Source organism: Hippocampus zosterae, chromosome 1 (assembly GCF_025434085.1).
Source record: "Hippocampus zosterae strain Florida chromosome 1, ASM2543408v3, whole genome shotgun sequence".
In the NCBI taxonomy this organism is placed as follows: Eukaryota; Metazoa; Chordata; class Actinopteri; order Syngnathiformes; family Syngnathidae; genus Hippocampus; species Hippocampus zosterae.
Window position 1 is genome coordinate 4,999,678 of NC_067451.1, and position 25,195 is coordinate 5,024,872.

The 25,195-nt window shown below is 48.8% G+C and overlaps 1 protein-coding gene across 4 annotated transcripts; it reads right to left on the minus strand.

The window, feature by feature from the left end:
- Nucleotides 1-705: 705 nt before the first annotated feature.
- On the minus strand, nt 706-25,085 carry LOC127608979 (sodium/potassium/calcium exchanger 2-like). 4 transcript variants are annotated; one of them, XM_052078581.1, is made up of 12 exons: nt 24,926-25,085; nt 23,046-24,079; nt 14,464-14,502; nt 13,831-13,939; nt 12,291-12,305; nt 9,932-9,982; nt 8,182-8,280; nt 6,759-6,841; nt 4,191-4,325; nt 4,015-4,104; nt 3,701-3,867; nt 706-2,767 (listed from the first exon to the last, which is right to left on the minus strand). In XM_052078581.1, exons 2-12 carry the CDS (start codon nt 23,901-23,903, stop codon nt 2,518-2,520), a joined length of 1,896 nt encoding a protein of 631 aa, XP_051934541.1. In that variant the 5' UTR covers nt 23,904-24,079; nt 24,926-25,085; the 3' UTR covers nt 706-2,517. The 4 variants fall into 4 exon arrangements, with proteins under 4 accessions (XP_051934541.1, XP_051934550.1, XP_051934560.1 ...); XM_052078590.1 differs by lacking the exon at nt 14,464-14,502; XM_052078600.1 differs by lacking the exon at nt 9,932-9,982.
- Nucleotides 25,086-25,195: the final 110 nt, after the last annotated feature.

The window sequence follows — 25,195 nt, forward strand, 5'->3', positions numbered from 1 at the left end:
TCAGTATAAATAACACGTACCCTGACTGTTCTACTCTTTGAATAAAAACACTTCATTCACGCGTTAGGGAGTGCAAGGGGTTATGGTGGAGGGGTGTTGCAAATCATGAAAACCTGCCAAGTGGTGTGATAGCATTGTTTTATACACGTCCTCGGCTAGGCCTCAGCTTCAAAATCAGTCCTTGGTCCTTGGCCTTGGAGGCAAGTCCTTGGTCCTTGGCCTCGGAAAATTTTTCAAGTCCTTGGCCTTGGACTCGGGTTGCCGGTCCTTGGACACAACATTGCTAATTGTCCAGTTAAAAACTGAATTAATTTCATCAGTCTTTAATCCATTTTATAATGTTACATATTTGCCTGAATTTCTTATTTTCTTTGCTGATGTATATTTTCTTACCTTTAATAATGACGAATAGCGTTTTCAACACCTTCCTTCAAAAAAAAAATAAAAAATAAAAATTCCAACTACATAAACGCATTGTCCCACTTAGTCCAGTCTGTCGCTTTTGCTTCTTTAAACAAGAGGCGTCCAAATTTGACCACAAGAGGGCACAACCTTCCCACCGTTAAACACGTCGAAAGAAGGCTGTCAAATTCCACCAGCAAATTAGGAAAAAAATCTGTCATATCCAGAATGCTGAAATGTTTTCACCATTTTGTCTGACTTGTTCGCGTCAGTTTCATACAAAACCAACACGCAAGGTCATCGTTGCATATTCGAATCAGATCAGCTTTATTATATACTTTGTGTTTGTACATAGAGACAAATGTGTTGTACATATATAGATTATATGGTTAATTTGAATCTGTATATATATATATATATATATATGTACACGTGAAATCAATCGTACATGATCACCAAAAAAAATAAAGACATTTCCAGTGCAAAACGGTGATTGGTGACTTGTGGCAATTAATTCACGTACCTTCGTCAAGCACAATCAAAAGTCCTTCGACGGCATCATTCAAGCAACGTGGCGAAGAGCAACTTTGGAGTCCACTTTGAGTTGATCGCTTGGGCCTTCACGTGCACACAAATGATTGTCCAAACTCAAGAAAAATTAGCTGACACTATACAGTTATATACTCAACAAGCCTTAGAGAGGCAGTTTGTGGATCTTTCATATATATATATTTTTTTGCACTTCAATACATGAAAAAATGTCGTCAGCTTCAGCCCTACCTAGATTTGCTCAACATGAGTATATATAAAAAAAAGAAGTCATATCCAAACTGGTTTTGCTCGTTTGAAACAAAAATAGATATTTACAAAGTAAAACCTTGTTCTCTTTTCCAATCGAATGCATAAAAGTGTAGAGTTCCGCTGTACAGTCGGTGGGTAACCAGCCCAAAGTAACTCGAACGTAAGCACTTTTTTTTTTGTTCCCGCGTTTTAAACGTCATTGCCACCAAGATGCTATACAGAGACTTGAGGTCAAAGGGCGTCGAAAATGGAAAGGCGGTTGGGTGGCGACGCATGACAACACGTATATTGCTGTTTTATCCTCATTCTAGTCGCACACATCGTGAATGGGAGCTCTCTTTTGGCGTACGAGACAAATGGGTGGAGTTTATTTGTGTTCTAGCATAGCGCCTCTATGAGGAAGGGAGGGTCATTGCAGCTTAGAAAATGATCTTGACTAATACTGTTGCTGTCGTTTTTTTTTTCTACGTCTAGAGTGCGCACTGGTTTACATGTTAGCGTGTAACATGGTGAAAAACATTTTGGTATACGTTTAAAAAAAAAAAAAAGCAGATTACTACTATTTGTCTGCGAGTGTCATTTTCTTTTCTTCTTCAGCTGCGACTCGAGCCCAAAGCGCTACACGCCGACTAATCTATCATTTGTGACACGTTTACACTGATAAGTTATTTTCAAATGTATTATTTTGACTTCATAATGGAGGCTTAGTGGGTCCTTAAATACTCATGCTTTTCATTGTAGGGACCTGTTTTTTTTTTTTTTGGTGGTGGTGCGAGTGTGTGATGTGTTATCTACAATCCGAGGCAGCAGATTGCTCTGCTATAGTACATTTTAGGCTACTGCTAATTATTTCATGGGAAAAAAAAGTGAATTTCAAATTGAAAAAGAAAATCCTCTTAAGAGAGAGCGTCTTTTCCGGGTTCTTGGTCTTCATTCTTCTTGTTATCTGTATTTCTTGTGAGCTCCCGGCGGGCGGCGGCTTCGACCAATAAGTTCACTGGAGGTGGTTCTCCTCAACCTGCCAGTCTTGATAAGCCTGATCTAATGACACTAATGACATGCATAATGCTTTAGAGATTCGGCCGGTGCGGCCGTAATGCGCCCTCTCACCTGCTAATTAAAGAATACAGAAAATCCACTCACGCCAGACCGAGTTTAGTGCCTCTCGTTGGCGTCTCCACTGCACATTTTCCTCACGCTTTTCATCCAGCACGTAGGAGAACCGATGAGGATTTTTTTTTTTGGTTGGTCAGTAAGTGGGAAAAAGCTTAGGGGGCAGACCTCGGGTACGGGGTGTCCGGGCCCCCCTCCCCCTCAGACGGACACGGGACAGATGAGCACCCGGTCCTCCAGCATGACGCTGACCACCAGGAAGACGAAGTAGAGCATGAACATGATGAAGCCCAGCAGCTTGCTCATGCGCCACTTGCAGGCGGCGATGGAGATGATGACGAAGAGGAGCATGAGGAAGAGCAGCACGATGGCACAGAAAAGCCCGTTGGAGCTCACCGCCACCGGACGCAAGCCGCTGATCAGCGACCACATCAGCCACGGGAACGGAAGCCTGCGCAAAAAGGCAAAACGGGCGTCGAGTCACGTCAGAGGGAAAGTCGCGACGGTTTTTGGGTTATTTTTGATCGCGTTCGCGGTCGGCACGGCACAAATCAAAACTCCATCTTGATAAATCGGGACAACGATCTCCGATAAAACGGCTGTTGCGATTCATGGAGCGGCCGCTTGTCAACAGCAGATTGGAATCGAGCGCATGTAATTCGAATTTTCATTCCGTCGGGTGTACGAGTCACAAGCGTGACACGTTAATGGTAGCAAAGCATGCTGGGAAACCCTCCAAATGATCGTGAAGTTGGGGCATTGCTAATAGCGCGAGTAGGTTTCAAATCAGTAAATCTGCCTTGTTCATCCGTAAATGTAGTGCTGTCATGAAGTTCGGATTTAAAGGCGCAGGGGTTCAAAGCGTCGGGGGGGAAGTATCGGCTTGTCGTCTGGAAATTACAGTATGTGATTGATAACATGAGAAGCACATTTGCACTTCATATAATGAGATACGATACGATACGAGATGAGATAAGGTGAGAAGCTCAGTCATCCGGGAGGGGCTCAGAGTCGAGCCGCTTCTCCTCCACATCGAGAGGAGCCAGATGAGGTGGCTTGGGCATCTGATTCGGATGCCTCCTGAGCGCCTCCCCGGTGAGGTGTTCCGGTCATGTCCCAACGGGAGGAGACCCCGAGGAAGACCCAGGACACGCTGGAGAGACTATGTCACCCAGCTTGCCTGGGAACGACTCGGGATCCCCCGGGGAGAGCTGGAAGAAGTAGCTAGGGAGAGGGAAGTCTGGGCTTCCCTGCTAAAGCTGTTGCCCCCGCGACCCGGCCCCGGATAAGCGGTAGATGATGGATGGATGGATGGATGGATAATGAGATACGCATTTGTATGACAGCACAAAAGAGCAAAAGTGCTTTTTGTACGATGCCGTACCCGACGGTAATGTCAAAGATGTTGGAGCCGACGGAGCTGGACACGGCCATGTCGCCGAGGCCCTTGCGTGCCACAATGACGCTGGTGATGAGGTCAGGGATGGACGTTCCAGCCGCTAATATAGTCAGACCCATAATCTCCTCTGTAATCCCGATGGTCTCTCCAACCTGCATAAAAAGATAGAGGGAGGGGGTCGGGGGGAGAAGGGGGGGGGGGCTTTAGAGTAAATAAAGCCTCCTCCGACGCTCCGGCTATGTTCTAAGTGACATTTGGGAGCCGCTTGATTGGCGTCACACGGGCGTGGAGGGAGGTACCTGGTGGGCCCACCACACCATCAGGTAGGAGAAGGCCGCGATCCAGCAGATGGCGCCCAGGAAGGTGATGGGGAAGAACTTCTTGGATGACTGGCAAAGGGAAGGGAGACGAGCACAAAAAATGTCAAGCGAGGAGTATTCCCGTGCGCTTGTTGACGAAAAAGGAGCGCGCCTACCGGTTTCCTGACGTCGGGCAGCGTCAGCCACAGCGGGAGGACGATGGGCATGATGAAGAGGTAGGTGAAGCGCTTGCGGCCGGATTCGGGCCACGACAGGCTCAGAGGCTGGTCGTCTTCCTCCTCGTCTTCCGCCTGAAAGCCCGCAACCGGTCAACAAATGTCATGCCTGGAAACACGGACGCCTTTTGCGGTCGCTCTTCACGACATTGCAGAATTTTGCGAGATTTTTGCTGGGATTCTTTTTTGCCGACGGAGCCGAGAGGCACGAGTGTAAAAAAAAAGAAAAAAACAAAAAAACAAAAACAAAACAAAAACAAACAAACAAAAAAAAGACAGAAACTGTCCAATGTCAGGGATTACTTCACACTCAATCAAGGAAGCTAACGTCCAACTATCGCAAAGTACAACCGTCTTAAATGATACAACTATGGCAATGTTGACATAGTTAGCTAATTTAATATAGCCTAGCAATGCGAGTCAGAAGGCACCGTAGCATGGATGGATGCAAGTCTTGAGGAGCCGACGATGAGAAGAAAGGAGCGTTAGCGCGGAGCGCCAATGTGGATTTGGAACTGGGAGTCGCAGCTTGGAGTTTGAAGCGGATTATGTGGGACAGGAGAAGTGAACTAATCTGTTTTCGTCAATGGACGCTACAGCTTCGCGTTTGCTTTCAAAACGTAGCTTGTAGCAGACGTGTGCACATTTTCAGCATGACGTCTCTGATCCACTGGAGAAAGGACACTTTGATCCTCTCCTCTTTCATCGAGAACTGCTTCAGTCAACAAAGTGTATGCAGAAAATTGGTAAAGATTGCACGACTGTCTGTGTCCTATGTGTTGTGTTGTGTTATTTTTGTTATTTTGACTTCAAAATGGCGCCGCGACAGTGGCTGCCTTTCCAGTAGCTCCTATATTTTGTTGTTCTACTTCTTCCTTTCATAACTTTGCTGCTGTGAATTGGAAATTTCTCCATTGCGAGACTAATAAAGGTTTTTCTTATCTTATCTTAGCGCATGGCTCAACTCCAGAAGATTGTCTTCCAATCGCTTTGTTCAAACAAATGCTTGACGTCAGCGTCCATGTCACTCAACAGGCCACATGTCCAACGTCACAGATGCTACAGTCAAGTCAAGTCAACAGTATTTATAGAGCACTTTCAAACAGCCATCGCTACATACAAAGTGCTGTACATGGAGCAATTTCACATACACAATAGTACAACAGTAAAACAAATCGGTAATAAAGACGGTAGAAAGCACCAAATAGTAAAACCAAGACCAGAATGTGTGGATGGTGCCTCTGAAAGTGGCCCAAAATAATTGTGACACCCCCCGCCCCACGCCTATTTTGCACGGTGGTATTATAGCTCGCACCAGGAGACCGCCATTGATCTATTTATGATTGGATTTAGTCGCAGTGCGGGGGAGGGATGCTCCCTACATGGCAAATGCCAGCCCCTTACGGGCCGTTCCTGTCCCCCCGGGGAAGGCGTACCGAGGCTGCGCTTAAAAGGGATCGACGTGGTACCCGCTGCAAGGGAAACGCGACATTTGATCCAAAATATTCGACTTTGATGAACGTGCTTCATTTACATGACATTCCTCCATGCTGTAAAGCTCGGTCTTCAAAGAAATTCAGATGGGACGTTATTTCAATCCCGGTAATCCACCGAGGATGCTCGCGCGATTCATTTTGAGCTCCTCTAAAGACGGGATGAGTCAGAAATTCTCCGTCGCTTGCAACTGGGAAGCTTTCTCATGAATATTCAAAAAGGGAATATTTGGATTCATTGCTAGAATGAACTAAACAGGGGGCCTGGGAGGGGGTGTGGGGGGATTATTTGTTTAGATTCTGTGAAATTGTAGGCGGCCCGGTAGTCCAGTGGTTAGCACGTCGGCTTCACAGTGCAGAGGTACCGGGTTCGATTCCAGCTCCGGCCTCCCTGTGTGGAGTTCGCATGTTCTCCCCGGGCCTGCGTGGGTTTTCTCCGGGTGCTCCGGTTTCCTCCCACATTCCAAAAATATGCATGGCAGGCTGATTGAACACTCTAAATTGTCCCTAGGTGTGAGTGCGAATGGTTGTTCGTCTCTGTGTGCCCTGCGATTGGCTGGCAACCGATTCAGGGTGTCCCCCGCCTACTGCCCGAAGACAGCTGGAATAGGCTCCAGCACCCCCGCGACCCTAGTGAGGATCAAACGGTTAGGAAGATGAATGAAATTGTGGCCCGCGAGTTTGCAATTTGACCTTTCGTCTCTCCTTCCTTTCCAAACTCGTGCCAATGAATGAACAATTGGTGTGACGGCACACGGAGCTCCCGGCGTCTTCCTGGATCACACAGACAGGTGCGCCGTGGGAGGCGTTGCTGAAAATAGCCACAAATGCCAACGCCAGCCAACTCCCGCCCCCCCCTGGTGCTCTGAAAAGTTTCTGCCTTGAACTTTGAAAGGCAATAAAGGACAATTTACCAAAACACAAGGTAACTTGTGTTCCTCTCGTTATTTTTTCTGGACTCGGAAGAAAAAGTTTGGAGAGCCGCGCCGGTGGAGGCGGTGGACTTGTTTCTTACCGCTTGGCCCTCTTGTCCCGCCGTGCCGTTCATGGGCGGGGTCACCTCCACTTGCACGCTGGAGCTGTTTGGCAGGTTCTTCTCTGCGCGGGGACGGAAAAAAAAGACTCCGTGATGAAAGGCAACACACAAGCACCTTCTCGCCGCAGCCAGTCAAAAGCCGGAAGTGCCTCCGTCGTGGCTTTCATCAACGCCCACCTCCCCAAAAGGGAACAAAAACAGCACATTTCCAGCCGACGTGAGCTTTGCTCCGCGATGCCGAGCACGCAATCAAGAGGCTAACGCGCTAATGCGGCGCCGTTAACATAATTCGGCCTCACTTTGATTGCGCTGCACAAAAGCGTCGATGAAAGCGATTCCTGCGGCCTCCTCCGCCTCGTCCTTCCTTTCAAGTGACACTTGCTCACATTTAGTGATCGGCTCGTCTCTATCATGTGCTAAACAGCGCTTGAATGATCCGTTTGCTCACGTCTTGATCATGTTGTCCGGCTTTTCAAGTTTCATCCACACCAGAAGCCACTCAAGCGTGTCTTGAGGGACATTGCCGAGATGGGGAACGCGGCCGATTCCAAAACTGACGGAAATCAAACACTTTCGCTAAACTCCTCAAAAATTGCGGACATCAACCGGAAGGCAACCGTTTACTTTTGCTGGGGTGTAAAAGTGTCATGATTCTGTTTGTGACCAACAGGTGGCACTGTAGGGCTCCCCCTGCAGCTGCACACCTGTTGGTCATTATTTAATTAGCTCTATATCTCATGTTTGTTTCTGTCATGGTTCTGTTCTAGTTTTTTGAGCTTCAGTCATGGTTGTGTTTGATACTTTGGATTCGTTATGTTATTAGGATTTAGTTTTGGATTTAGTTTTCTGTGTTTTATCAATACAATTCTTCAAGTACACCTTGATCATCCCTTCTGCCTGCTTTTTCGGGTCCACCACCACGAACGTGATAAAAAGTGTGAATTAGGGGTTTGTCAACTCCAGCAGATGCAACTGTACCGTTTGTTTTGGGCGGTGTGCCATGGGATTTTTTTTTTTCCGAGATGTAGCATGGTTCACAGTGCAGAGGTACCGGGTTCGGTTCCAGCTCCGGCCTCCCTGTGTGGAGTTTGCATGTTCTCCCCGGGCTGGTGTGGGTTTTCTCCGGGTGCTCCGGTATCCTCCCACATTCCAAAAACATGCGTGGCAGGCTGATTGAACACTCTAAATTGTCCCTTGGTGTGAGTGTGAGTGCGAATGGTTGTTTGTTTCTGTGTGTCCTGCGATTGGCTGGCAACTGATTCAGGGTGTCCCCCGCCTACTGCCCGAGGACTGCTGGGATAGGCTCCAGCACCCCCCCCGCGACCCTAGTGAGGATCAAGCGGCTCGGAAGATGTAGCATGGTTCAATAAAGCCAGAAGGAACGCTGCTGCGGCTGTCCTACCTGAACGGCTTGCGACGCCATTGGCCTTCTCGCTGTCCTCCACTTGGCATTTCTTTTTGGCGATCTTGTGAAGAATGGAGGCTTTCTCTCGGAATTTCCCTGCGCAAAAAAATAAAAATAAAAATAAAAAACTGCAGCCGGCGTGGTCGTTAAAAGGCAGAACCCAGTGGCCCGCCGCTGACTCAGGTTTCCCCGTCCGGCGGTGCCGCGGCGACTGTGACAAAAGTGATGATCCCGCACGTCGTCGTCGTCGTCCTTGCATTTGGGATCTGGAGGTCAGCTGGCTGATGTTGCTTTCTTTTGAGCGCATCAGAAGCTAACGGGAGATGCGAGAGCTCAGTCGATCTCAACTAAACGGGTGATGACGACTTTCTCAGCAGCACGTGCGCTCCTTCGACAGGTCGCAATTGTTGCAAGTGGCTCTTTCTGCAATCGGCTGCAAACGCTCCGACTACAAAGAGGCGCGCGATGGCGCGACTCTCTGGCTCCGTAGAGCTTTCGCATGTGAGATTTAGCAACAGCAAATCTCGCTGAACCATTTAAACAACAAACACCGACAACACATTTGAGCAAATGACAGCAACATGGATGGCAGCGGTCGATTTCTCAAATTAAAAAAAAAAATGCTCGCGTCACGCAAAGGCGATATGAAAAATCGGCCGTCAATGAAAGGTCACGACCTTGGCATGCCCTCCAGACCACGCGACGACGCTCCCACGCAAGTTGAGGCGCCACGGGTTTCCCCGCCCGCATGAAAATTCCGATGTCGTGACATCATTAGTTGGAGCCTTCCTCCATGTATGAAACGAATTTTTTGAGACGATCGGGACTGCGTGCGTGGCCTGCCTTCAAGCAATTAGCCTTTTGCAATCAATGGCTTTTTCATTTTTAGAGCGCACGGGGGATGTGACGCTGTCAATATCAATTTGCGCTTGCCCAACCGTGTCGGCACTCGTCTGTGACCTTCCGGCAAAATCGTTCGGCACCACCAGCATCTGTCTCATCCCAACTATCGCGCTGACGCTCACAATCTAGCATTTCTGTGGCTGAGCTGCAACAACAACGACACTTTGACATTACATTGAGGAATATGTTTCCTGCGAGGGCAATTTAACATGCACGCAGAGTTGCGCAATCGGCGTGAACACGGATGGAGAGAAAAAAATAATGTTAAGAATAGCTTCAAGTTGTCGCTGTTGTGACGCTCAGTGTTTTTTTTTTCCTCCTTTTGCCTCTTATGAAAGCGCCTTATGGATGACTCACTCCAAGCGGGAAAACTCAGCCACGGCGGCTGCTGCATCGCCGCCGTGTCTGCCGAAGGTGCGAATGCAAGCTCTGAAATGAATGATGGATTTCTCCGCGAAAGAAAGAAAAAAGAAGAAAAAAAAAGCCTCTGTCGCAATGGGCGAGCGACTGCGCCGTGTTTTTACCAGCATGCCTCTTTGATGAGCATTTCAAAACAAGGACTCAAGATGCTACAGAAGCACTTCACAGATTGTAAAAAAAAACAACAACCCAGAGACAAGACGAAAATAGGACATGGTCGCCACGATTTGCACTTTTGTAGTGAAATCTCAAGAGAACAAAACAAAATGCTGCGGTAGTGTCACCAGAAAAACAAGACCAGAACGAAATTTAAAAAGAAAAAAAAAGAAAAAAGGGAGAACAGAGAAGAAACCTCATGGTGGCGACGGAGGAACAAAAACCGTAAAGGACGCCACAAAGAAGTGAAAATTTTTTCAGGGCTTACCTTCCTCAGTCATTGAGTGATAATATTTTAGTTTCCCATAAGTCCCAAGCTCTACAAGGCCACAGCAAAAGACGGGGAAGGGGTCAGGGCAACGGACACACAGAGAAAAGGAAAAGAGTAAACAACACTGCACACAAACACAAAGAAAAAGGACCTCTCAAGTCGTCCCCTGCAAAAGTGCCAAGCCGCAACAAAAACATTCACTTGCCCAACAACGCTGCTTTGATGACAACACGTCAGCGTAGCGAGCGAGACATCTGGAGGTGAACGTGCAAATAAAAAAAAACAAAACGCAACAAAAGCAAAACCACGAGTCTTCCTCTCCTGCCCTCTATTTCCTTTTCAGCGGATGCAGGTCAAAGGTCAACCTGCGCTGTGGGCTCCAGCTGCCCTACAATCAGTCGCAATAAATACAAACTGGAACGGCGTTTGCCGACTCAAGTAAGAAGCGAGCGCGGAGACGCGAGGATTCTATTCCGCGGTGACGACATCTGCTTATTACTCAACATTTGTCGTTCATTCGGGCTTCCAGGTTGGATTCCCCCGCCTAACGTGAGCCTGGCTCGCATAGCGGCCGGCCGACCGGGCCTTCAAGACCGGGGGCGGCTTTGAGCTGGCGTTGGAGTGAGGGGAGGGGGGGCAATTAAACCGCAATCACTGCACTCGCCCATCAGAAGAGAGAGAGAGAGAGAGAGAGAGGGGGGGGGGAGGGTTGTTGTTTACCAGGGGCCCTCTTGTCCTTGCGGAATGCCCTCTAAACATCCGCCGAGCCATTTGACTGAGTGCATGCTCACCCAGAGTGGGAGCTTCAGTCTGAAGCCCCCCCACCCAAAAAAAAAGCTTTTAGCATCGATTATTTCACTTGCTTGGTATGAAGAAGCAGAAGGCCGCATGTATGTGCAATGTATTGTTTTCTATGTACACGATGCGCGGATGGCGAGTCACACCGACGTGACGGCGCGGTGGCGGGCGGTGGGCGGGTGACACCAGGGAGGCCCTGAACACTTTTTCCATTAGCTGGCAAGGTTGATTTAGCTCACAAAGATGGACGCAATAACTCCAACTGGAGACAGAAATGCTTGGGGCGGGGGGGGGGGGGGGGGGGGGGACAAGAGGAGAAGGACATTTTACGTTTACAAAAGGAATGACTCTGTCAAGTGGGTACACACAATAGAATCATCTGGACTTCGATACATTTTTTTGAAGTCCATTTTCTTTTTTTGCAACCACTTGACGAAATCAAATCGAGTCAATTCGGCACACCGTTTTTTTCGCGGTGTACCAAAAGCTAATAAAACATGCATTGCCAGAAGACGTCGCTCCTCGTTGACGAGTTTGCGCGTTTGTCAAGTCTCCGCAGTTTTAGACACTTATGTCAGGCCAAAACGCAACAATCGTTTTTTTGGGTTCATATATATATGTATATATATATATGAATGATATATTACCCTAACCCATGTTGAACACACACAATACTTACCAACATGTTCTTTTTGTTTTTTAAATTTTGCAATGAAGTAACAGAATTAAAAAAAAAAAAAAAAAAAAAAAACTAAAACTAATACTAAAGCTGAGCACCTCTGGAAAAAAATGAAAATAAATGCGCGGAAAATAAATGAAAAAAACCCTCAAAATGTATAATAACCCCGCTACAAGTACAGTGCAGAATTCAAGTTGAAATATTTGACACGCCCACACACGTGATCTTGCTTCTGCTTTTTTTTTGGGGGGGGGGGTAAGGGGGGTCCACCACAGTGAGGTCATCGTCTCTTTCATCACTTTTTGCTCGCGTTAGCCTGGTCGGGCAGCGACCATGAAGATGTGCATCCCTGCACTGGCGAGGAGAGACATTTAAGACATTTGCGCAAATGAAGAAAAAGAAAAAAAGCACAGAGGGGGGGGGGGGGGGGGGGTTTGGGGGGTAGAGGTCTGCTCCAACTCCAAAGGTGGTCGGACGCAGATTAACCATGCATGCAAACAATGAGGCGAAGTCATCTTTAATCCCCTGTCAGGTTGATTGATTAGAAATCCTGAGGAAGGTCAGCCATCTGGCCGGGACATGAACTCCATTCATGCCTACAGACTGACTGCTAATAACCAACAGGAGGAGAGAGAGGATGGGCTCGGTGAGGGGGGTGGGGGGGTGGGAACAATGGTCGCAAAGAAGTCCAGAGAGGGGATGGAGCAGGATGGAAAAATACACTTGACCTACGGAAAAGTCAACAGTACATATAGGAGGACACATCGAGAATTGTCTCCAGGTTAGGGTTAGAATGATGGAAAAGCTCAAGGGGAGGGCGGTGGAGGGGCGGAGTGAGGGGGGCGGGGGGTGGGGGTTACAGAAAGAAGATCAACTCACCAGAGTCCGCAAATTCTGAGGGGGGCAGTCGAGGAAATACGTGGAGAGACAAAAACAGACAAGATCAATCCAAGCCACACAATTTTGTGTCAATTTAACCCGAAGGTGAAAGTCAGCAGAAAGGTGACGTCAAATACGGGACATATTTCATATTGACTGGCAACAATACGCCGATTGGAACACATGCAAAAAGCGAAACGTGAACCGCTTGAAAAGCAACCTCAGACTTCCTCCTCGCCTTTGACGACTTATTTTCAGAACTGCCCATAAAATATACATGGATGCCCCCCCTCATCCACTCAGATCCCCCACCGCGTGCGCTCCACTTAAGAGCCCGGGCGTGCGTGCGTGGATGCGCCGCACCTGCTCAACTCCCGCCGAGCTGCCGACAGCCCGCATCGCAATCTGACTTTGTTTTGCACGAGCATCGCCCGGAATAAAGATGACGTGCATGCCCGCCATTGGCTCCGAGAGCAATTCCCAGTTTTCCTCGATAAGCCATTTACAATCATTAGAAGCAACTACCCGTCACCTCGAGCACATGAACCAGATCTTGGATTATTATTATTATCATTATTATTTTTTTAATCGCCTAGAAAGATTGATGGCTATACTTAGGGATGCAATGTACAAGTTGATACATGCTAATGGACGCTTGAAAGCCCATCTCGGCGCGGTGTGCTAATCTCCGCTGAGCTGATTCACTCCAGGCTTGGCTCGGTTCTCAAAGAAGTCTTTTGAGAGAAATCTCTCGAGACAAACCCAAAAAATTTTTTTGCTGGTTCTTTTGACTCAGCATGACTTAGATTTGTTCTTGATTTTACTGCTTGGTGCTTTCTACCGCCTTTATTACCGATTCGTCTTACTGTTTATTGTGTATGTTAAATTGCTCCATGTACAGCGCTTTGTATGCAGCGATGGCTGTTTGAAAGTCATTCATTCATTCATCTTCCGAGCCGCTTGATCCTCACTAGGGTCGCGGGGGGTGCTGGAGCCTATCCCAGCTGTCTTCGGGCAGTAGGCGGGGGACACCCTGAATCGGTTGCCAGCCAATCGCAGGGCACACAGAAACGAACAACCATTCGCACTCACACTCACACCTAGGGACAATTTAGAGTGTTCAATCAGCCTGCCACGCATGTTTTTGGAATGTGGGAGGAAACCGGAGCACCCGGAGAAAACCCACGCAGGCCCGGGGAGAACATGCAAACTCCACACAGGGAGGCCGGAGCTGGAATCGAACCCGGTACCTCTGCACTGTGAAGCCGACGTGCTAACCACTGGACTACCGGGCCGCCTCTGTTTGAAAGTGCTCTAGAAATACTCTTGCTTTGACTTGACTTGACCTGGTCTGGAATGTTGCCAGAGATTTGTGGAATACCCAACTGTAAGCAGTTTAGGTTCGGTTACTTCCAGGTTGGAAAGATTACAAAAAAATTGCAATAGAAGACAACAGATAAGTGCGGACAATTGGTGAAAAATGCCGCCAGACCTCAGCACAGGCAGTGGAACCAAAATCCAATAAAGTTGACAATCTCACCTTCACTTAAAGGGTCCAAGGTGTGAATCATGAGCTGGAAAATGCTGTTCCTCATCAAGCTGTTGTGCAAGGAGGCCGAGCTGCCCCCCCTCTGAAGACGGGGTCTGGCCTGCGAGGAGACGGGAGACGGCGTTAAGAACGCTTCCGGGGTCGCCGACTAAAGGGGAGCCACATCGACAGCATCTTCTCGACCGAAACGACTTCTTGGGAATGCCCCGGCATCTCCAATTATGCTCCCGCTTGGAATACGATTTTCTTAATCCGTTTTTGCACGAAAACCCAAAGCGAAACCTGCGGACAACGATGATGAAACAGCCCTTCTATTTTCAAACGCGAGGCCCTCGGGTTGCATTTCACAAAGTGCGCTGAAGTTCTTCCGAGCACCGCCAAGGCCGTTACGTGGTTCCGCGCTCAACTTTTGGGAGAATCGGAGCGTCACCGAAGCTAAGATGGCAGCTTGGAGCCTTCCTTCTTGCCCGCCGTCTCCCGTGCGTGCGGTTTTCTCAACAACGCCAAAGGGAACGACTTGGATGAAGTTAACACAAAGTCACGGCATGGTGGTAGACGTACACGTCATTTAACAGCCACACACGACAAAAAAAAAAAAAAAAAAAAAGGAGACAAGACACCTACCGACAATTTGCCGTCATCCTCGGGCGCCCCCGGACTCGCCTTCTCATCCAACACAAAGAAAGAGGAGGGTCAGAAAAGAAGGGAGGTGGGGTCAAGAGAGGGTCGGGGTGGGGGGTGGGGCAGAGAAAAAAAAAACAAGACAAAGATGTGAATCATGCCGCACGCAACGATACAGAGACGTCACATGACGGTGACGGCCATGATGAGGATGATGATGATGACGATGATGGCGTGAGGAGGAGGACGACAGAACACGTTTGAGGAGACGATTGTTTTGAAAGGCCGACCCCGATATCAAATCGCAAAGTAAAAACTCGTCAACACAGCCAAACGTCATTGACCAAGTCAGGAAGATGCTTTGTCTTTTCGAAAAAAAAAAAAAAAAAACTTTACGTGGAACTTTTGTGACAAGCATTCTTATCAGCAGGCATTCTGGCGCGTCTATTTTTGAAAGGCAAACAAACAAACCAACAAACAAAACCGTGAAAACGTGGCGCATGTGTGAAACGAAGGCTTCTTGCGACCGCGTGGGTTTTGGATGGTGGAGTACGGAGGCTTTGTTTGCCGGCCTACACGCTCGCTTTGTACAAAAATGCGGAGGCGTTGACGTGTGGTGAGAAGATTGGCCGAGCCCAGTCAAATGATCTGGATCCTTTTTTTTGTAAAAGTCGTCAGGCATCCGCGTTGCAATTGGGCAGCAAAGCTGTGAACATGACTCGTGGGGAGGGAAAAAAAAACATCCTTTGAATTGAGCTCATAGTTGAAAATGTGCAAAGGCAGAGAAATGAAGTACTGACTTGTGTTTTTTTTTACCTTTTCAGGTTTTTTTTCTGTTATGTGACGCAGTGGAGCAGACCCCTCCCCCACTTTATAGGAGCTTTGAGCGCATTGGCTGGCATCAGCGTTTTCCAGTGTATTCATGCTAGCTAGCTACTCTCCACACCAGATTGTCTCCTAAAATGGCCGCTTTAGAGTGCCTCGTTGTCAGCGGTGACTTTTCACGAACTTGAAAACTTTTTTTTTGTTAAATTAAATTGAATTCTTTTTTTTTTTTAATGAATGGCAATTGTCTTAATCATTCAAACTGGGAAAGGTTGTTTGCAACACTCTTCTCTTCTCTTACAGCCCGGGTGTCAAACTCATTTTTGTCATGGGCCACATAGTAGTTACGGTTTCTCATGGGGGGGGGCGTTATGACTTTGAATCTTGTGAAACCATATAAATGTTTAATCACCCCCCACATATTTCATACGCAGCACACAACAAATTGATGGATACCATCCATATTCTGAACCACTTAATCCTCACTAGGGACGCGGGGGGTGCTGGAGCCTATCCCAGCCGTCTTCGGGCAGTAGGCGGGGCACACCCTGAATCGGTTGCCAGCCAATCGCAGGGCACACAGAGACGAACAACCATCCACGCCCACACTCACACCTAGGGACAATTTAGAGCGTCCAATCAGCCTGCCATGCATGTTTTTGGAATGTGGGAGGAAACCGGAGCACCCGGAGAAAAGCCACGCAGGCCAGGGGAGAACATGCAAACTCCACACAGGGAGGCCGGAGCTGGAATCGAACCCGGTACCTCTGCACTGTGAAGCCGACGTGCTAACCACTGGACTACCGGGCCGCCCTTGATGGATACCAAGTTTCGAAATCAGAAGTAAAAAATAATAACTTGTTGAAACATTGTTTACATTCGTGTCATAAGGGGTTTTGGAAATGATAAAATGCTTGCAATATCTCCAAGTTATTATGGATTACATGTAACAATTTGAAATTTGGGTTTAAATTTAAACAAGCATCCTGGAAGTTGACATGGTTGATTTGCTTTCGCGGGCCACATGAAGTGATGTGGCGGGCCAGATATGACCCCCGGTCCTTGACTTTGACACCTGTGTTTTACAGTCACCGAAATCCGGAAAACAACCAAAACAAAACAAGAAGCTGCAGGGGGGCTTCAAACTGATGATTTCCCAGGCTAATTTTCTTACAATTGAATTGCTCTTTTTGTCTTGCCCCTCCTCTACGGAGGCGAGTCCAGGTGCCAGATTGAGATTACACACCGGCTCGCGCGTTAAAACAACGTTAAATATTCCGACTAATAATCACACAAAGAGATGAGTATGTTTGTGCGCTCATCTAATACCCCGCCTTCCACGTGTTACGTAATGTCACATCAGGAGGCTTCTTGGGAGCGGATGAGCGGGACGGACGGATGGGCGGATGAATTTTTTTTTCGCACATCTATGTGCACGTGGGGCAACGTTTCGGGGAATTAGCGCTGGGAAAAGTGTCACATGCACGAGCACTTCCACTACCAGCGTTACAAATTGCCAGCAGATTAACGAGGATTTTCTATCGGGCTCTCTGCCAACGTCAGAAGGGATCGGAAGCCATCAGAAGCAGCGTTAGAACATTCTAACCACATGTTGCCGCCAATTCCGTACTACTTTTTGCCCACTGGGGCGGAGCCAACCAAAAAGGGCGGAGCCAACCGATCAAGGTGACTTGTTTGTGTTTGAAATTACGTCATCATCATCAACACTAACAACAACACCACAAAAAAAAGCTCCTCTCCTTCTTCTAAGCCAGCGTGGCATGAAAATAATGAAGTGACAGTTTTGCCGCTTTTACTGGTTTTGCGCTGCGAGCTGCCCGCCTCCCTAAAGCGACTTGTGCAAATCTTCCGGCGCGGGAACCTGCCTGCCGGAGCGTGACAGAACCCCCTCCGAGATTTGGCCGTGTACATCAGCCATTGCCCTTCCTTTCCTTTTTTTTTTTTTTTTTTAGCCTGGAGATGATAATAACCATCTTTAAGGCGGTGGGGGTGGATAAAATTTGCACAAGTCAAGTAGCCGCCCACTTGCTCATTAGTAACCCCTTCATTTTTTTTTTCTCCTCTAACAAGCAGAACTAATTACGGAAGCTGCCACCGTGGCTGATTTCCCACAAGGCAGCGCTCACCAGCTCAAATTGCTTCCCCCTCGCACCGCCTACCGACCAATCAGGACGGGAACACCCAAAAAACTGCGGCGCCGCCTTCAGAGGATCAACGGCGCTCACGAGCGGTTTTCGTTTGACCCGTTTCCAAAACCGATCCCCCGACGACGTGATGGTACCGTAACGGTTGTTGCGCATTGCAAAAAATGGCTTTCTACTCTACTTCCACCCGTACGTGTAAAATTCTTGACGGCGGCCTGACATCCCCTCGAGAGGAAGCGGAAATGTTGCAAACGCTACCCGACGAGCAGCATTTTCCAAGTGCCGCCTGCCGACTTGACTGACTTTAGCCGTCAATCAGCCGAGGGTCCCGGGTGTTATTTTATGCACCGGCGAGATAAAGATCCCATCGCCCTTCACGTGATGCGTTTACATTGCAGTTATCTAATTCGACCTCGCGTTCAGAAATAGCTTGGGATCGATGGAGCTCTCAGTTTTCTGCGCGGCCGTCTGACTCTCCTTCGGAAAAAACAAAAACAAACACACCTCGTATTTTAAAAGTATACTCTCGCGGGGTTTTAAGAAAGCTCATTTGTGAGAGGCTTTTTGACCTTGATATTGACCTTCACAATCTCTCGCAAAAGTAATCGCCGCTTGCCTTGGGAAAGGATTGCAGTGAGTCAGGGAGCTGTCCGCGGTCCTTAAACGGAGACAAACATTCGGTCGGCGGACTCCTAATAAGGTCGATTTTCAATTCCGCAGAACTCAACTGCCCGGTACCGTCAGGCGAAACTCCGAGGGGGGGGGGGGGCGACATTATTGCCGCACAATGGCCGCACGCGTGATGATCATTTGATTTTCAAATCGCACGCAGCGATTTTTTTTTTTTAAACTCCTTTTGGCTGCGCTACAAAATGCTAATGCGCCGGTGATGACACAATAAGCACCTGGGATGCAAATGAGAGCGCCGCTGGCCGTTGTTAGCGATGAATGCGGCTCCAAACAACAACAACAACAACAGCGCCAGGCTATTGATGGCCAAAGTCCAGTCGTGCTGCAGCTGCGTCGGATTCTTTTATTGTCGCGCAGAGATCAAACTCAAGACGCTCTTCTATTTTGAAACGTGGGTTCACTTGCAGTAAATTGTGCAAATCGGCGACAAGTGAAAAGACACTTTCTGGAACCGAGGCTACTTGTGGAACTTGGACTCACACAAACGAGTCCTAGAAAAATGGGATTAGACCAAATTTTGTTCAGTTGGTTGTTTGAAATGCAGAGTACAACTAAAGACATGATTTGTTTGGACAAATATAATGACGGGAACCAAAATAGCTCCTGGGTTTATCATTTAAGAGCTGATGTCGAGCCATCGACAAGTTTTTTTCATAATAATGCATACAAAGTGCTGTACATGGAGCGATTTAACATACACAATAAACAGTAAGACGAATCGGTAATAAAGGCGGTAGAAAGCACCAAGCAGTAAAATCAAGAACAAATCTAAGTTCATTAGCGATGACACGATACTAGCAAAAAAGACGTTTTCTTTTCTGTATTCACAACTCGGGATGTTCAATGCCATTTTTTTTTTCCAGACCCATACCAGTAGGAGTATTCACTGTTTGAGTACTCGCCAAAACTGATCCCACTGGTACTTTTGAATCATAACGAATAATTGAACACAGTGAACCCCCCAAATTGTGAACAAAGATGTCACGTGCCGTGTTTGCCAGCAGGGGGCGGGCTTTCTGCCCGCCGTTTACACAGCTGTCACCCATTTGGGAGTAATTGCTCAGCCTTTATTTGGACGCGCTGGCAGTCTACTCACTGCCAGAGAATTCCACGCCGCGCCAATATTCTCTCGCTCAAATTACTATTTTCGATTATTTGTTGCCTCTTAGCCTTGTGGCTGTTATTACGCGCCATTATTCCTATTACGTACGAAATTTAGATAATCGTCTAATCAGACCTTCCTTGCCATTTGTTTTCCGCAAGCGTTTTCTGTTGTTCCCTTTATTCTATCCCTGGTCCTTATTTTGACCAGCGTTTTTTGTTATTCTCCCCGTCGGGTATTTTGTGTTCGTCATTAAAGACTCCTTTTGTTCTCTGACAAAATCTCTTTTGTGTCTGCTATTTCGGGGATTCACCTTTCAGTTATTTTGTTGTGCACGAAGCAATAATTCCATCGCTTCGGGCACAACGTGACAAAAGATCCTTCTTTCTGACGCAGATCATTTTCTGACGTGTCATACTGCCCAAGCAGAGCGCCAACTCCTGCTGAGGCGCACTTATCCGGCCAGATTCCTTTTGCCTTCAGTCTCTGTGGTTGGTATCGGCGGTTTCCATGACTACCCGATACCTCAAAATAAGGTTGATATTGGCCCGATACGACAACCTGATATCATTTCGTGCACGAAGGCCTGACAAGGTGACAAACATGAATACGCGGGCAGGATCTTCCGTTTCACGCTGCATCGCCGGCGGGAAAGCAAATGCCAGCAGCCTGCTTTGTAAGCGATCTTTGAAGCCCAATCCTGACGAAAAATCTCGCCTCTGCATTCCCGCTATTTTTAGCTTGCTAATGCCGCGAGCAGAGGTCGCAACCCTTCCATCTCAGCGGAGGCAACATCTGCCTGCGTGCACCAGCAACTTATCTGACGACGACGGAGGAATCTTAACCGGCTCCCTGGCTCAGTTTGCCTCACGGTGCAGATTTTCTGCCCAGCCGGCCGATCAAGCCGACGTGAGGAATAAATGATTGCCATCGCTCCCAGGTTCCCCCTATAGTTGTGATGTGTAATTAAATTCACCTGTAAATGCATTTTAATGACTAGGAGGCGGCTAGCCAAGAGTGATCCAAATGAGTCGGGGGAATGGGGGGTGTTGTGGGGGGGTTGCGGGGTTACAAACAGCATTAGTAAAACGGGCGGCCTCATTTGACCCTTCTCCTAATGCGCCATGACTTTTCGCGGTTGTTCTTTCAACAGACCTTTGGGCACGTCTCATTCAGGCACCAACCAGCTAAGAAGCTTAGCGGAACGCGCGGCACTTTACGATAGATTGCTGGAGCCTATCCAAGGCATCTTCGGGCAGTAGGCGGGGGACACCCTGAACCGGTCGCCAGCCAATCGCAGGGCACACAGAGACGAACTACCATCCGCGCTAACACTCACACCTGGGGACAATTTTGAATGTTCAATCAGCCTGATTTTGGAATTTGGGAGGAAACCGGAGTATCCGGAGAAAACCCACACAGGAGAACATGCAAACTCCACACAGGGAGGCCGGAGCTGGAATCGGACCTGGTACCTGTGCACTGTGAGGTCGACGCGCTAACCCGCATTTATCTATCTATTTTTTTTTTCCGACACCACAACAAATTTTGCAATAATCACTTTTTGCGACGCTGCTTTGGTCAAAAGCCTCGGTGAGATTAATCCGCAGACCAAGCGCTCAATAAACAAACAAAACGGTCGGGATGAACAAATAGGTAAAGACGTCCGTCCGACATCTGTGCTGCTCAAATCAAATCGCATGCTGTGCACTGGGATTAGCGCATTGACTGACTGCTGCAATACAATTCCGCTGCATGACTTTGCCCCCCCCCTCCCCGCCCCCACCCACCACCACCCCTCCGCCCCCGATTTTTGGGGGAAAAACAGGCTCTGGGGCTTAAGTTGCAGGAACAACAAAATATGAGGGACCGCCGGGAGGCTCAAAGCTCAACGAGTGTTTTAAGAGTCGATTGTTTTCCTTCGCAAGTCGAAATTAAATTTCGGTCCCGCGCTGGAATCTGCTGGCTGACAAAAAAAATGTTTGATGTGCCCGCCTTACGTTGTTGACGAAGATAATCCATATATGGCAATCACACATTTTGTCATGATAAGTTGGCGCATGTTTATGAGCAAAACATTTTATAGTGATCGTCAACGCAAGCTAGCGTACGCCGCAAGCCCCTTTTTAATCAAACGCGCACGTGAGCAACTCATTTCTTGCGGCGCTCTGACGCAAATAAACTGTGCCTGCTACGTTTCTTAATAAAAAGATTGTTTTGTTTTTTTTCATTTTGGCACAACAGATATTACAAGTATTCCCACCACGGAGCCCGTCAAGTCCTTCACCTAAATTGGACAACAGAATTTCTATTAGCTTGTCACGATTTTCCATGACTTGTTTTTTCAAATTCATTCATTCATTCATCTTTAGGGACAATTTCGAGTGTTCAATCAGCCTGCCATGCATGTTTTTGGAATGTGGGAGGAAACCGGAGCACCCGGAGAAAACCCACGCAGGCCCGGGGGAGAACATGCAAACTCCACACAGGGAGGCCGGAGCTGGAATCGAACCCGGTACCTCTGCACTGTGAAGCCGACGTGCTAACCACTGGACTACCGGGCCGCCTTTTTCAAATTCAATTTGTCGAATTGAATATTTGGTGTCACGACGAAATTCGGGGGGGGGGGGGGGGAGGAATACGATGAGGTGATGATACATTGCTCGAGTTGTCACGGTCACCACAATATGATACCTTTCACCATCCTTAAAAGAAAGGCAATTTGTCCCACCTTGAGCCTGATGTTTTGTTCTGATGCATCATGGGAACGTCACGGCTGAAGGGACGGCCCTCCCCCGGTCACACTGCGTCTATCTGTGTCACAATTCGAGCGGGAAGGCACTCGCCTGCTCAAATTGCCAATTAAAACCCATAATAAGACGCACGCGCGCGTCCCCAAAGTGTCAGGACGCGATGATGAAAAAATGGCGACTCTTTGGAAGAATCCGGTCCAATTCCGCGCGGGCCGTTGTTGCCCTAATTAATCCGGACGACTCGTCTGACTACTCCCCAAAACACAAACGCCAATTACCCGCAGCAAAACATCGCTGGGCGTCTACTATTACTTCTTGAGTCATCGGCCTCGGCACCCAGAATGCTTTGCAGCTCAAGGTCACCTCGCTTGTCTGGCGACGAGCCGCCGCGCCTGTCAAACAAACCGATTGAGCGGAACCTTGTGCGACATCGCCAAATGTAAAAAAAAAGTGCCGCCTCTTCCTTGTGGAATTTGAAAACACGTCTTCAGGGCAAACCCTGACCCCCCCCCCCCCCCCCCCAGCCCCCCGCCCCCTACCCGCAAATGAATAAATAAAGACTTTATGAGACAATGCTCTCCAAATATCATTTCCACCTCATGTCACAAGGAAAGCTAAATCCCCCCCCCCCTCCCAACCCCCCCGCGCTGATAATCTGCACGCCGGCGCCAGGACGACCGCCGAGCGAGCCCAACGCAGCGTTTAGCGGCGTCGTTGGCCGTTAAGTGGCCGCACCTCCGCCGCTTGCGGTTGTGCCGACTCACGGGGAACGAAGCCAACGGATCGCAAATGGCTTCCTCGGGAGGATTTGTTACTCGGACGCAATTTGAAGAGCTTAACCCGGGGGGGGGGGGGGGGGGTGGGGGGGGGACACGTTTGACTCATTTTTATTCATCTCCTGAAAGCGGATGATTTTTTTTTTTCTCCCGCAGCTGACGTGTTTTAAAGCGTCGCTCTGCTGGGGGTCATCGATCGGGAACGGCGAGATAAATGACACGGGAGGTGCGCGGGTTCTCGGTTTTGGGGAAGAAGGTTGAGAAACCCACTCACCTTGGGTTGCACCTCCACCTCCACCACTTGGTTCTTGTTCATGCAGTTCTTGACGAATCCCTCCACGTTGCTGTTGAACTTCATGAAGATGACGTAGGCGGCGTATCCCGACAGCAGCGTGATACTTTCCCACACGGAGATGAAGTTGTCGAGGAAGAAGACGATGAGCAGGATGAGATCCAGGATGTAGAAGGAGACGTCGCGGAAGAGCGGCCACCACGTCAGGTTGAGGATCTCCTTGGAGAAGATGGCGCACATGCCGATGACGAAGAGGATGTTGAAGACGGCCGAGCCCACGATGGTACCGATGCCCACGTTGCTGTGCGAGATGAAGACGCCGATGATGGACGTGAAGAGCTCGGGGGCCGAGCCGCCCGCCGCCATGAAGGTGGCGCCGGCCACGTCGTCCGAGATGGTCAGCTTCTCGGTGATGACCGTGAGCGCCGGGACGAAGAACTCGTCGCATACGATGGCTAAGGCGATGAACATGTAGATCATGCCGAACATGTGGAGGATCACCGCCCCCCGGCGCTTCTGCTGGAGGTCAAAAAGGTCCGGCGGGTACTCCCCTTGGCTTTCGTTGCCGCCGGACGATCCGTTGGCCTCCTTGGGCTGTCGGCTGAAGAGCAGAGTCCTGCGGGGCGGGCCCGGTTGGCCGAGGCTCTCGCCGGGCGCCGCCGAATCACTCAAAGCGGCAGAGTTCCACGTCAAGGCACACACGGAGACGGCACTTACGGCCAGCAGGCTCACCACCAGGCCCAAGAGCCGCGCCGGCCTCAGTTTTCTCCGCAAACAGCGGCGACCCCTCCTCCCGCAGGCGGCCGGCGGCTCGGCCGTGTCGACGCATGGCGGACGCATGTCTGGAGCGGCCTCGCTCTCGCTGGCTTGGTAGGATGAAGGGGAAAGTCGGGGCGGGGGGGCGCGGGTTTTTACCGGAGATAGTAAAACATGGTTTGGGCCTCAAATGCGTTGAAAGGACTGCTGGCACTTTCCTGGATCGGGCTTGCCAAATGTTGCCTTCATATTAGCCTCCGCTGGAAAAAAAACCAACAAAGAAGAAAAGACACAATGAGAAATTGACATCATGTGATTTGACCGTTGTTGTCGTTTTCGGGCCACATCCGACTCTGCAATATTAAATAACAAGAGCGGCAATAGGAGAACACATGTTGCAATTGATCTTTGCTGTATATTTTGTTTGGGGTGGGGGGGCACACTGGCTTGTCTCTTTTGCCCTTTGAGTCAATCTTGAGAACAAAATGTACCTTTTTGCTCCCGGTGGCACAATTGGATCCATTTTTTTTTAAATAGATGACACCTTCAGGGATGGAAATGAACACCTACTCTACCTCCATTTCTGACAGTGCATACAACAAAGTGCTGCGATCGTTTTGCTCAACCCGAATAGACTCCCGAGAAAAATTATAACCCGAATAATCAAACCTTGCAGATCATATTCAACGTTAAAATATGGCAAAACTTGATCGGGGCAGATTCCCGAGAAAAATAATAACCGAAATAATCAAACCTTGCAGATCATATTCAACGTAAAATATGGCAAAACTTGATCGGGGCAGATTCTTTTTTTTGGCATGCGCCAAACTGCAGGAAGAAAAATCACAAGAAGGTCGTCGGATAACGGGCATCCGAACCGTGATGACGCTGCTGAAAACAGCCCGTGGCTCTTATTATTCTTCCTTTATTTTGACGGCCAAAGCCCATCCGCGCTGCCGTTAAGTCTGCCCTTTAGTGATGCATTCGTCCTCTCGGCTGTATTCAATCAAAAGAAAGAGGAGAGGGTGGGGGGGGGGACCCCTCAACCCAACGCGTAATCTGCACGCGGATGCGCAACTCGGCACGGCTGCAAGATCTCGCCTTACCTTAGATGGAGGCAACAGACAGCGGCGGGTTGCAGATTCACAGTCCGGTGCCCTCTTGCTCTCTTTGAGCACAAAAATGTCACCGGTCTCGACTGTAGCGACGGACAGAGGAGGAGCTTTTGACAGAAGAGGAGGAGGAGGAGGCGGCGGCGGCAGAGGGGGAGTGGGTGGGGGTGAGGAAAAAAAATGCTCACGCCTCCTCTCTTGCCTCACCGTCTCGGCTCAGCATCGTCCATCCCAGCTCGGATGAAAGCAAACACATGAATTGCT

Bases quoted from the DNA above. Each gene is read 5' to 3' on its own strand.
- LOC127608979 (XM_052078581.1), bottom strand. From the start codon at position 23,903: ATGCGTCCGCCATGCGTCGACACGGCCGAGCCGCCGGCCGCCTGCGGG. The intron at 6,842-8,181 runs GTAGGACAGCCG...GTCCCCGCGCAG, and splicing joins TGGCGTCGCAAGCCGTTCAG to AGAAGAACCTGCCAAACAGC. The intron at 3,868-4,014 runs GTACCTCCCTCC...CTTTTTATGCAG, and splicing joins TGGTGTGGTGGGCCCACCAG to GTTGGAGAGACCATCGGGAT.